General features: G+C 33.8%; 2 protein-coding genes across 2 annotated transcripts; both read left to right on the top strand.

The window, feature by feature from the left end:
* Positions 1 to 2,633: 2,633 nt before the first annotated feature.
* LOC133795527 (uncharacterized) lies at positions 2,634 to 4,875 on the top strand. Its single transcript, XM_062232975.1, has 4 exons — positions 2,634 to 3,524; positions 3,629 to 3,712; positions 3,812 to 4,451; positions 4,625 to 4,875. Exons 1-4 carry the CDS (start codon positions 2,634 to 2,636, stop codon positions 4,873 to 4,875), a joined length of 1,866 nt encoding a protein of 621 aa, XP_062088959.1.
* A 5,514-nt stretch (positions 4,876 to 10,389) lies between these two features.
* Positions 10,390 to 12,971, top strand: LOC133797601 (probable glutathione S-transferase). Its single transcript, XM_062235555.1, has 2 exons — positions 10,390 to 10,824; positions 12,371 to 12,971. The coding sequence occupies exons 1-2, from the start codon at positions 10,510 to 10,512 to the stop codon at positions 12,713 to 12,715; spliced, it is 660 nt and encodes a 219-aa protein (XP_062091539.1). The 5' UTR covers positions 10,390 to 10,509; the 3' UTR covers positions 12,716 to 12,971.
* Positions 12,972 to 13,254: the final 283 nt, after the last annotated feature.

The raw sequence follows: 13,254 nt of genomic DNA, 5'->3' as shown, positions 1-13,254 counted from the left end.
CGTCTGTGTCGTTTATTTTCTCTTGAAGGTTTTATCGTTTTTAACATTCTCACGTCGTTGGCCAAAAATGCAGTCAACAACGGTCATAACCGTTTACATATTAATATTGGGGCCGGTGCCCGCTCTGTGTGTATCTACAAGTTTTCTTACCTGGATTCCAGAAATAAAGCTCACGTCAACCCAAGTATGATTCTCTTCAAGTGTCCTTAGATAGCCTTAAGTCACAATCAATATAGTGTAGCCTTAGTTTTTCCTTAAACTCAAACCTACCATAACTTTTCTATAAGCTTTACTAGGCTCCAAATACACTTTAAACATGCCCAATTATGTATTAGGAATCTTAGTTCATGATATCCTAGGGTTACACTTCGAAAACCATTGAAAAAGGACCCAAAATCACATTGTCAGCATGAACTGGTCGACTGCTTTCCTTAAACGGCCGACCGGTTGGCCAGAAAATGTGTGTGCCGAACCTTAAGGCGGTCGACCGATTGCCCTATACCGGTTGATCAATTCAAGTTAGAGAGCTTTTCTCTACATTTTTTTAGAAATTCAACCTTAACCAATTCGACACCAACTGTGTCCAGCCAATTCCAAGCATAGTATTGACCCCAAAATAGATATACAATACCAAATACATCTTCTAGGGACCATTTAAACATCAAATTTCAAGTTCTAAGCAAGGATTGAAATTTCAAGGTTTCTAAAACCTATTTTTCCCCAATTTCGAAATTCAAACCTCAAATCCATTCATAGACATGTTTCTAACATCAACACATCCACCTAAACAACCTACATCCATAAATTTTCAAAATTCAAGCAAACCCCCAAATTTACTCAAGAACAAATAGATGAATCCATACCTCTCTTCTATGTTTGATTCCCTATGATGGTGAAGGAACTAATGGCTGCAAATTCTCCTTTAAAGCTTGGAGGGTGTTTGACTCCATAACTAAAAAACTGTGTTTTGTTTTTAAAACCTAAAACTATTTTCTTAAAACTGTTTGACATTGTTTTCAGAAAACAATTTTTAAAAACAAAGTTACAAAAAACAGAAAATTTTGAGAACAACAAAAAGTTATTTTTAGAAAATATAGCTGAGTGTTGGTTCGTTCTCTCCCATGGTGAAGAGGAAGAAGCTAATACATAAGCCAGTTCTTCGGGTAGGAGAGCAAGATATGCAGCTGGTTTCAGAGGAGAAGACTCCAATTCATGCTTTGGACAATGATCGGGTGCCTGACGGCCAGGGGTTTGCTGTAACAGAAGAAGAAATTGCGACCCATGCTGCGGAATTGACTCATCAAATAGAAGAAATATCTGGATCAGGGGAAAAAGGAACCCAGGTTTTTACCAATGTAGGGAGTGGAAATGATGCTACGACTTCTACAATGGATTCATGGGCAGATAAGGTGGATGAAGGAGACTTCCAAGCTACAGCTCAGAGACAGTGGCAAAATTTCACAGCAAGTAAATTGTCCTTTTCGGACAAAAAGCTTGCTTTCACTGAATTGTTATACAGGGAGGGATGGAAATTTGCAAGCATTGATGTTGAAGAGGTTAAAATACAATCTGCAAATTGGAGCTCGGCAGTCATTTGCATGGTTCTAGGTGCTAACCCCCCAATGGCTGTATTTGAAGGGTTCATAAAAAGGGTTTGGGGCCATCTAGGGATAGCTCAGATATCAAGAATGACTATGGGTTTGACTATGGTCAAGTTCAATGATGATGCAACCAGGGATCATGTTTTAGAAAATGACATTCTTCATTTTGATAGGAAGCCTGTTATTGTCCGGCCATGGACGACAGATCTGAATGCTATTCGTCTTGTGCGATCTGTTCCTCTTTGGATTCGTTTACAAGACTTGGGGCTACAATATTGGGGTAGTAAATGTCTCAGTGCCCTAGTGAGTACAATTGGCAAGCCAATTATGGTGGACAAATTCACAAGGGAGCGTTCACGTATTCAGTATGCTAGAATTCTAGTAGAAATGGAAGTTACAGAGAACCCTCCTAAAATTATACAATATATCAATGAGCATGGTCAAATCATGGAGCAGGGGGCCGAGTATGAATGGGTACCGATTAAGTGTAAGACTTGTGCTGGTTTTGGTCACTCAATGGCAGACTATAGGAAGGCCCAAAATACTCAATGGGTTGTGAAGGAGCCTACAACTAAAACGGAGAAAAAGGATCAGAGTACTGAAGGACTTCATGATGTAGAGGTGGAGAAGCCTACAACTCAGGCTAGTTCAGATGATGGAAAGGTTTAGGGCAATCCAATCGAAACTATATAGCCTTCAAGTGAGATATCAGCTGCTAATGACAAAGGTAATCAGGCAAGCCAACCTTGGCTCACTCCGAAACGAATTGCTGCTCTAGCCAAGGAAGGACAGAGTTCAGGAATTACTACTAAAAACTCAGGTCAAAAGAACAAGAAATCAAATAAGTTTGTGGTGCTACAAGAGCAAATGGTAAGTGGTAAAGAAGGTAACACTATTTCTGTTTCCTCCAATGGATAATAGTAATATTTTGAGTTGGAATGTTAGAGGGCTTAATGGTTCTAATAAGCATAGCCCTGTTAGTGACCTTTGTTGCATAAATAAATTGGAGTAGGTGGTCTTTTAGAGACTAAAATGAAGGGAAACAACATAAGGAGGTTTATGGAACATCATTTTTCGAACTGGGATTTTCACACTAGTTCAGTTATAGAAGGCCGACTGTTGATAGTTTGGATAAAGTTATTTGCTAAAGTCAATATTATTGAGGAATCTAATCAATTTGTTCATTGTTTGGTGAAGTTGGCTGGTATGCAGCAATATTTTGGTGTCATTTTTGTTTATGGTCTTAATTCGATTGAAGGTAGGAGAACTCTCTGGGAAGGGTTGCAAAGGCCTGCTCTTATGGACAAATCATGGTTAGTTTTAGGGGACTTTAATGCCCCTTTTTCAAGTAAAGACAAATCAGGTGGTAAGCCAATTTTCGATTTAGAAATGGTTGATTCTGTTCAGTGGCTTGCGGATGCTCATGTTGAGCCTCTAAGAAGTGTAGGTTCGTATTTTACTTGGACTAATAACCAAAATGGTGCAGCTAGAATATACTCAAAAATAGACCATGCTCTTATGAATGAGAAATGGATTGATTTGTTTCCTCAGTCCACTCCAGTGTTTAGATGGGAAACTATATCAGACCACTGTTCCTGTATAGTTAAAATTCAGCCATTAGAGAAGATGGGGTTAAAGCTATTTCGGTTCTATAACTATTGGACAAAGCACCATGATTTCCATGACCTGGTTTTATATAGCTGGAGGTCTCCGATTAGAGCCACAGGTATCAAAGCAATTTTTCTTAAGTTGCTGAGACTTAAACACTGTTTGAAAGTTTTTAACAGGGACAGAATTGGTGATCTGAAGGCTAACTATTATAAGGCTAAAGAGACCTACCAAGAAGCTCAAATGCAAGCTCAAGCTTATCCTCATATATTTAGTTATCAGGAAGATGTGAGAATAGCAGCTGAAGATTTTTCGGTTCAGGAAAGACTTTATCATAGATTTTAATCCAGAGGAGCAAGATCACATGGCTGAGACAGGGTGATATGAACACTTCATTCTTTTATGCTTTTTTAAAGAAGCATAAAGCTGAAAATGGTATTGTCTCTTTTATCACAGAAGACGGAAAATTAGTGGATAACTTCTCAGAAGTTGTTTCTCATTTTGTGAGTCATTTCAGATGCTTTTTAGGTAGTCCTAGCTCAGCTACAGGCAAAATAAATATTTAGAATGTTGAGATGGGATCTAAGCTTTCTGTCGAGCAGCAATTGAAGCTTCTTAAACCTTTTTTGAAGAAGGAGATTCGGGATTCATTGTTTGGCATTCCTATTACCAAATCTCCAGGACCTGATGGATTTGGTTCAGACTTTTTTAAAGCTATTTGGCAAGATATAGGGGATGAGGTCTGTACAACAATAACTCAGTGTTTTGAAACAGGTTATTTCCCATCTGAGCTTCATGAAACAGCATTATCTCTTATTCCTAAGGTAGCTAACCCCTCCCGGGCTGTTGACTATAGACCCATAGCTTGCTGCTCTACATTGTACAAGTGTATGGCTAAATTGATTTGTAAGAGACTGGCATTAGTTCTCCCTGATCTTGTACAGCCAAATCAGAGAGCGTTTGTTAAAGGTCGTTCTATAGCCCATAATATAATGATATTTCAAGATCTCATCAAAAACTATGGGAGGACTTCTACTTCATCTAGATGCGCTATCAAGATTGATCTAAGTAAGGCCTATGACACTGTAGACTGGGAATTTCTTGAGGACTTGTTAAAAGCTCTAATATTTCCTATGAAATTCATAGGATGGGTTATGACTTGTGTTCGGAATACATCCTATTCTCTTCTGATGAATGGCAGAGTTCAAGGAAAATTTAAAGGAGAAAAAGGGCTGAGACAAGGTGATCCCATGTCACCTCTGTTATTTGTTCTTATAATGGAATATTTGACAAGAAGTCTTCAACTAGCAGCGCTCCAATCCCCCCTTAGATATCACCTTATGTGTAAAAGTCTCAAGCTAATTAATCTATGCTTTGCAGATGATTTGCTTTATTCTGTAAGGGTTCTATCTCAGCTGTAAAAAGTGTCAAGGAGGTTCTTGATGAATTTGCTGCTGCTACAGGGCTTTCAATCAACTATGGTAAGTCTCATATTTTCTTTGGTGGAGTCACTAGCAATGACAGAGCTCGGATTGCCCAAGAAGTTAAGCTGGCTGAAGGTACTTTTCCTCTTAAGTACCTTGGGGTTCCCATAAGGCCTACCAAATGGAGACATGAAGATTGTGAGGTAATTCTTCAGAAATTTCGTTTAAAAATTCAGAACTAGGCAAGTAGACATCTTTCCTTTGCTGGCCGTATACAACTCATCCATTCTGTTTTGCTTGGGCTTCAAAACTATTGGATGACCATTGTTGTTTTGCCTCAAAGCATTATCAAGGAAATTGAAAAACTTTGCAGGGGCTTTTTATGGGGCACCTCTAGGCATAGAAGCAAGATACACATCCCCTCTTGGCAGAAGGTTTGCCTCCCCAAAGCTTATGGTGGATTGGGATTCAGAGATGGTTCAAGTTGGAATCGAGCTGTTTTAGCAAAGTATGTTTGGGATTTATCTGCTAAACCAGATTTGTTATGGGTTAAATGGATCAATTCCATTTATCTGAAAGGAGTCAATATCTGGAGTTATGAACTGAAGGGAGATTGCAGCTGGTATTGGAGGAAGCTCTGCCATCTAAAAGATCGTTTTAACCATGCTGTTATTCTCTCTGCTGGTGCACAAGGGAAGTTTCAGTCATCAAAATTGTATAACAGCCTTTTAGACCAGCAAATGGTTGATTATTATAGGACTATTTGGAGTAAACTAATCCTTCCTAAACACAGATTTATGCTTTGGCAGGTGATTAACTCTCAGCTTTTAACAAGAGACAATCTCAGTAGACTTCATGTTCATATGAATACATTGGTATGTCCGGTTTGTGAGAGATATCCTGAGAGTCACTCTCATCTTTTTTATGACTGTATTCTCTCAAAATTGGTGGTTAAAAGTATCTTTGATTGGTTGGGATTCGATGCTTGGCCTATTGAGTTTAAGAGCTGGAAGGTGTGGCTGGCTAGAGCTCGGATTGGAGTTTCAGCTACTATTGTGAATATGGTTTTTGCTGCTATTATATACACCATCTGGAGGAATAGAAATAGGTGTTTTCATGATGGTTATTCTTTGACTGTTATGAAGCTAGTACAAGAAGTAAAATACACAACTAAATATAGGCTTTACATAGTGACCAATAGGCAGCTGTCTGTTAAAGACCAAGTGTACATTCGGAACCTTCAATGTAATTAGTTGACTATTTTTTCTGGTTTGTAGTTGGCAGGTATTCCTATTTGTTTTAGAGTCTTTGACTCTCAATTGTATTGTTCATTTGTTCAATGAAGTTCATTTTTCTTCTTGATCAAAAAAAAAAAAGGTTATTTTTAGGTTGTTCTTAATTTTTTTTTTGTCAATTTTTTTTCACATAATCTTTTTAATTATTATTATGTCACATCACTTTCTCTCTCCTCAGTTTCTCTAATATCACTTTTGATCTCCTTATTTTCTCTCTAACCACTTTCTATATCCTCATTTTCTCTCTCCTCATTTTTTTTTATCTCGTGATTTTCTCTCTCATCACTATCTCGTTATTTTCTCTCTCATCACTTTCTCTCCTTATTTTTCATCACTTTTTATTTCACATTACTTTATCTCATTATTTAACCAAACACCTATTATTATTTTTTAATTACAAAAACTGTTTTCTGTTCTCATTTCTGAAAACATAATTGTGAAAACAAAAATAGAAAACAATACCATATAGGCTCTTGAATTCTAAAAGTACTTAGTAGTAATCTTGAAGAACTTTTGGTGAGGGACTGTTCTTGGTGATAAAGAGGTGAAGAAAAACAAGTAACGTGAAATAGAAACCCAAAGAAGCTAATAGTCATCTATTACTATTCCTATCATCAAAAGACCAAATTGCCCTTCCCATTATTTCCCTTCCTTTGCTGGTCCCAAGGGTAATATAGTAACTGCACCCATATTTCATAATTGCTACCAATCTCTAATTACTCCAATAATATCAATTAAACATAAGAATTACAATAATACACCCCAATACTCAACGAAAGACGAATATTTCTCATTATGACATTTCGCTATTACCGCTTGAAGGAACCCGTTATTGCTGCAAATCACATACTCCCACATAATAATGTGGTCACATTGCACATAACACATATAATACACAAAGGGTTTATACATTTTTGGACCCTTGTTTTGTCGCATTACCTATTTGGACCCTGTGTTTTGAAAAATTATTTTTTGGACTATGTTTTGTAAAATTGTTCAAATAGAACCCTAAACCCGATTTTGGTCAAAGTTTTATCAACTGAAATCAATTTACTAAACTAACAATTCAAAAAGAAAAAAAAATCATTATGCTTAAAACTGTGTTGTTATATTCTATTTTTTTCTTCATCAAAATTAAGTTTAGGGTTCAAAAATAATTTTTTTGAAACACAGAGTCCAAACAGATAATTGAAAAAAAAAACAGGATAAAAAAATGTATAAAATATACCATCAACAGGTCAAAATTACGAAAATGTCTATTCTCACCATGAAGATGACTTAAACACATTTAATTCACATAGTCAAACATATTCAATTATATAATAATATAATTCATTAATTAATTCCATTCATGTCCTCCAAGCATGTCATTAAGGCACTTAACCTCATTAGGAGTTTTAGACGTTATAACATCCCACCATTTTTTGATAAATTATAAATAATTTACGATGCTATAAAACTGAGTTCAAAATAGTCAATTGCACATGTGTAAAAAAATAGGTATGCGTTAAACCGACTATTTGAACTATGTTTTCATCACGATAACTTATTTAAAATTTCTTAAAATTTGGTGGTATGTCTGCTATCACTACAATATACACTGCATATAAAAACTATGTGCTATAATTTTTTCACGTGCCGAAAATAGAGACACTCCTACCAACAAGGACAAAAATAGCACCCCGACTATAAAATTACCCAAAAATTTATATATGCTGAAAAATGGTAAATACCATTTTGGTCCCTGTGTTTTGCAAAAGTTATCAATCAGACCCTCTGTTTTATTAAATGACAATTTAGATTCTGTGTTTTGTAAAATAGAACAAAATAATACCCTAATACTGATTTTGGTCAAATAATTTTTCAATATGACCAAAATACCCTTATATTTTTTATTTAATGAATTTTAAATATTAAAAATAATTAAAAATTAAAAAATTAATTTAAAATTAAAAAATAAAATATTATTTTTATAAAAAAATTGATATAAAATTAAAAAAAACAAGAAACATTGTTAAAAAAAACTAGAACCATTTTTTCGTTAAATAAAAATGAAAACAAATTATGAATCTAAAATGCATCAAAAATTAAATCTAAGGCTGAGCCAGTCCTAAATCTCTAATCTTCATCTTCATCCTCTTGTTCTTCTTCAAGTAAGGGATGGGTTACCAAGTTTCTAACATTTTCTCGCCTTCAAACAAAACCCAGAAATGATAATTGCTCTAATATTTATCGTTCATGACTCTTCAGAATCATCCCTGAAAATTTTGGGTATTTCAACTTCCAAAGAGTAGGGCAGTTTCTGAAGACCTCCGGATCCAAACCCAACTTTGATTCGCATCCTCAGACCTTCAGATCGACGACCCATGTCCTCAGATCTCCAGGTCTGGCTCCGGATCCAAACCCATCTCTGACTGGCGTCCTTAGACCTTTAGATTGACACCCCATGTCCTCAGATCATCAGGTCTGCCTCGACTCTTTTAGATCTACACCAAGCTTCTCAACTCCATATATGTGCCAAACTTCTCAACCAGTTGGGATTCTTTTGCAAGATCTTCCACACACATAGCATCTGTTCCAAAGATTCTCCCTGTCAATCCACAAGCTCCGACAGGTAGCAGAGACCCTCCCCATGATTGAAAGCAAGTTGTAGCAGTGAAAAAGGAGACATACAAAGGTGAGGAAGATGAAGAGTTGGCTTTCAATGCACTGTTCCTCTCCTTTCATTAATGAGAATCATTTCTTTTTGTATATTACGTGATTTTGATGTAAATGGGTTGTTGTTTAAATTTTTGTTATAGTTTTGCTTTTTATTTTTTTCATTTGTTTAATATGATTTTTTTAATTATTTTTACCAATTTTATATTATTTTAAATTTAATAACATTTTATATTTAATTCTTAATAAATTAATTAATTTATAAAAGCAAGGGTATTTTAGTCATAATGAAAAATATTTTGACCAAAATTGAGTTCAGGGTACTGTTATGTTCTATTTTCCAAAATACAGAGTCCAACCAGTAATTTTTGCAAAACACTTAGTCTAAAATTATATTTACAAAAAAAAAAAGTTTAATAAATAATTTTTTTTTTAGTTATTTTGACTATAAATGTTTTAATTTAACAAGACGAAGTTGTCAAAGTAATTCATTGAGAAACTTATTACATTAAACACAATCCACTAGTAAGTTCATAGTAGTTTTCATTTTGATCCCATATTTGATGTGTCGATCTTTCGAGTTATATTCTGGGTGTTGGGCATTCAGAAGATGAATTCTACATCTCTTAACTTTTACAGTATCTCTATTACTCTATCATGCTTAGAGGAAAACAAGGCTGTAGAACTAGAAGTAGCAGTTGTAGTTACTACGTTATCCATGACATCATCATATTTGACTAACAATAGAAAAGAACCACATATTAAATTTAGAATAAATAATATTTTTGCCTTTTGAAGTATGACTATTGAATGATCGTGTTTCCTGAATAATTCGATAAGTTAAAAATCCCCTCCGAACTATGCATGTTACTAAAATATGAGTCTTTTATTAGATTTCGTCATATGTGGCTAACAGATTGATGACGTAGCATATTGTCTGTTGATGTGGCAGTGTCATGTGTAGAATAATTATCAATTTTGTCCCCCGAATTTTGACCATTACTAAATTATACCCATTTTATAAAAATATATATGTTTTTTCTTAAAAATAATAATCAAATCCTTAATAAATAAATAAATTTAATTATCAATAAATAATTCTTTTTTACTTTTTCTTAAACAATATTAATTAAAACTATTTTAGAATGTACATTTAAAATAAATACTAAAACAAAGAAAAATCTTTTAATTAAAGACGTGGACAAAAGACTTAAATAAATAAATACAAATTTTAATTTAAGAAAAAGACAAAAGGAAATAAACTTTGTTTTAGGATTTATTTTTTAATTTTTATATTAACATATATATTGTAAAAGAAAAGAAAAAATTAAAAAAAATTATTTACTGTTAATTAGATTTTTATATTTTGAGTATTTAAATTTTATTTAATTAATTTAAAACTTTTATTATTGATTATTTTCTTAATTTTTTAAAATGATTTTTTTTTAATTTTTAAGGATTTAATTATCAATTTTTTTTAAATAAATTAGTCTTAATAAAAAAGACACAATTTGGTAGTGGTCAAACTTTGGAGGGTAAAATTTTTAATTATTCTACACATAGCACTCACACATCAAGAGATAAAATACTACATCATCAATCAATTAGCCACCTCCGACGAAATCTAACTAAAGTCTCATATTTCAGTAACGTGCATAATTCGGGAGAAAATCAAATCATTTGAGGAGCGATCACAGTTCCAAGGGCAAAAATATAATTTATTCTTAAATTTATATATATCCAAAACTGTTGGACCAATAGAAGATAAAGTGTGGTTATACAAAACAAAATTCGAACCTTTCTGGTTTATTCGTTTTCTATATAAAGGGAACTCCATAGACTCACTGTCACTTCATTCATAATTATTTTTCTCAGCTTATTTTTGGCTTTTGCTCGCTCACCACTTGTTTGAGAAATATCACGATGGCGGACGAGGTGATTCTGTTGGATTTCTGGCCTAGCATGTTCGGCATGAGGGCCAGAATAGCTATGACTGAAAAGGGTGTTCATTACGAGTACAGGGACGAGGATCTGTGGGACAAAAGCCCCCTGCTTCTGAAGATGAACCCGATTCACAAGAAGATTCCGGTCTTGATTCACAATGGAAAGCCGGTCTGTGAGTCACTCGTTATTTTACAGTACATCGATGAGGTTTGGCCTGGGGAATCTCCTTTGCTTCCCTCTGATCCTTACCAGAGAGCCCAAGCTAGGTTTTGGTCTGACTACATCGACAAGAAGGTAACTCTTTTTAAGCATCGGGCTTTTTTTATCTTTTGTCTTTTTGATCTGGGTTTGAGCCTTCCTTATATATGATTATTCAAGTGAGAAATACTTACACGCATTATGATACCTTTTTTTCTTCTGAAAAATGCATCCGAACTTGGAAATGAATCAACACGGGAAAGCTATTTAGTTTTGAAGATAAGCCCTCTGTCATATTCAGTTTTTGAACTATTATAAAGCAGAAGTTATTAAAAGAGGAATTTGGTCAAAGGGCTACGCTTTAGCAGTTTTTTTTATCAGTAATGATATGTGTAAAAAAAGCTATGCAAAAGTTTAACCCATCAAATTTATTTTAGCTGTTATCTATAATTTTAAAAAATAGATAGTAATAGTTTTTTTTTATAATTTAAAAATTAGTTTTGTTTTACTAACACGCAGATGCAATTTTTTTTATTATTATTTTCAAAATAGAATGATACTTTCTTTGGAGAGTCTTTTTAGGAGTTTTTTTTCAATATTTTTTTTTATATGAGTAACAATATGTGCACTAAAATTATGAACCAAAACATTATAATTAGTAATTAGTAGTGACGAGTAATTTTTATTTAACATCAAATTTATTTGAGTTGAAATTCCTTATTATAAATAAGGATATTTACGAAAGTACATTTTATCCATGTTTTGGTATAATTTAGTACCATCGTCAATTTTTACTGTTAAATTCGATTATAACACGTAAATGAAAATACTTAATTAAATGGATAATTGTGGCGAAAATACATAATTAAATAGATATTTGTAGCCAAAGTACCAAATTTAAAATATATTTGTAGCAAAAATACTAAATTTAAAAGATATTTGTGGTGAACATATACCAAAGTTATAAGTAAATTTCATATCATAGTAGCGAATTAAACGGCGAAACAAACAAATATACTAAACTACACTAAAACATAAACGGATCGGAATGTACTTACACTACAAAACAATAACTTATAAATATCTCTAATAAGTTAAATACTTAAATCCTACAAAACACAATAATTACACCGCAAATATCTCTTATTAATGTCAACACAATAATTACACCGCAAATATCTCTTATAAATGTCATTATTCTATCTTTTTCTAAATAGAGCAGGTAGGTACAATAATTGTACAGTTGACAAGCTTTTACTATAATTTGACTGTTGAATCAGTTTATTTATATTTTATTCAGTTGATTCAAATTCAATATATAGATGTGAAGCTCAAATATTAACTTTTTCAATGCTTATGTCAGCATTAGTACAATTTTTGGCCCTTTTCATTTTTGATTATAGTTCTAATATATATACAGTAGTGTGTACTTGTTGTAGCGTTATACAATTCAAGTAATGTATTCTACTTTTAGCTAAAAACGACTTCTCTGAATCATCAAATGATAAAAATAATAATACGTAGCTGTTGGTACTATACATATTTGTGAGTAAGTAGTAAATATCTGAGCTAAATAGAGATGTATTTGAAAGAAAGCCAACTCGAAAAAGTTATTAATATATTTGTACTGTAAAATATGCAGGTCTATGATTGTGGAAAGAAGATATGGAGCACAAAAGGAGAAGAGCTTGAAGCAGCCAAGAAGGAATACATAGAAATTTTGAAGGTGTTGGAATCAGAGCTTGGAGAGAAGCCATTCTTCGGAGGGGAGAGCTTTGGGTTTGTAGATGTTGCCCTTATAGGATACTACAGTTGGTTTCCTGCCTATGAGACCTATGGCAACTTCAGCATTGAGGCCGAGTGCCCCAAGTTCATTGCATGGGCCAAGAGGTGCATGCAGAGGGAGAGTGTCGCCAAAACTCTACCTGAGGGGAACAAGGTGTGCGAATTCGTAAGCATACTGAGGAAGAAAGTCGGCATCGAGTAGAGAAAATCAGAAATCCTCGAAGTCGTAGCTTGCTGAGGCTGCTCTAGGAGGATGTTTTACTCTGCATGAGCCTGCTATTTTTTCTTATGTGTTATTGTCTTTGTTTAATGGGGTTGTATGCTTTCTTTTCTGCCTGTAGGCAGCTAGTTGGGTTATCTAATTAGACACTTTATTGTGTCTGATTATGTTCTGTTAAAACAGCTAAGACTTCTTTCTCATGTGAATAAATAAAAAGCTTCCTCATTGGTTTGGTTAACATTTTTTCTTTTTCCCTTGAGTTGCTCCTAATTGGTTCATCAATAAGTAATGCATAAAAGTGAGATAATATTACAATAGAAGGATAAAAATCTGGTCCGAACTTTGGTCAGAACTGGTGTCCAATAACCATTCACGGGTTGGATCTTGACACAAATACCAAGAATAGACCTGCTGTGTGCTTCTATTTCAAACATAGAGGTCCTGTGCACATTTTATTCAATGCACGTGTGGGCACAAACGTTACATACTGAAATTTTCTTTGATTATTTCTAGATAATACC

This window comes from Humulus lupulus, chromosome 8 (genome assembly GCF_963169125.1).
Source record: "Humulus lupulus chromosome 8, drHumLupu1.1, whole genome shotgun sequence".
Taxonomy (NCBI): Eukaryota; Viridiplantae; Streptophyta; class Magnoliopsida; order Rosales; family Cannabaceae; genus Humulus; species Humulus lupulus.
This window is presented reverse-complemented; position numbering and strand designations above follow the sequence as displayed.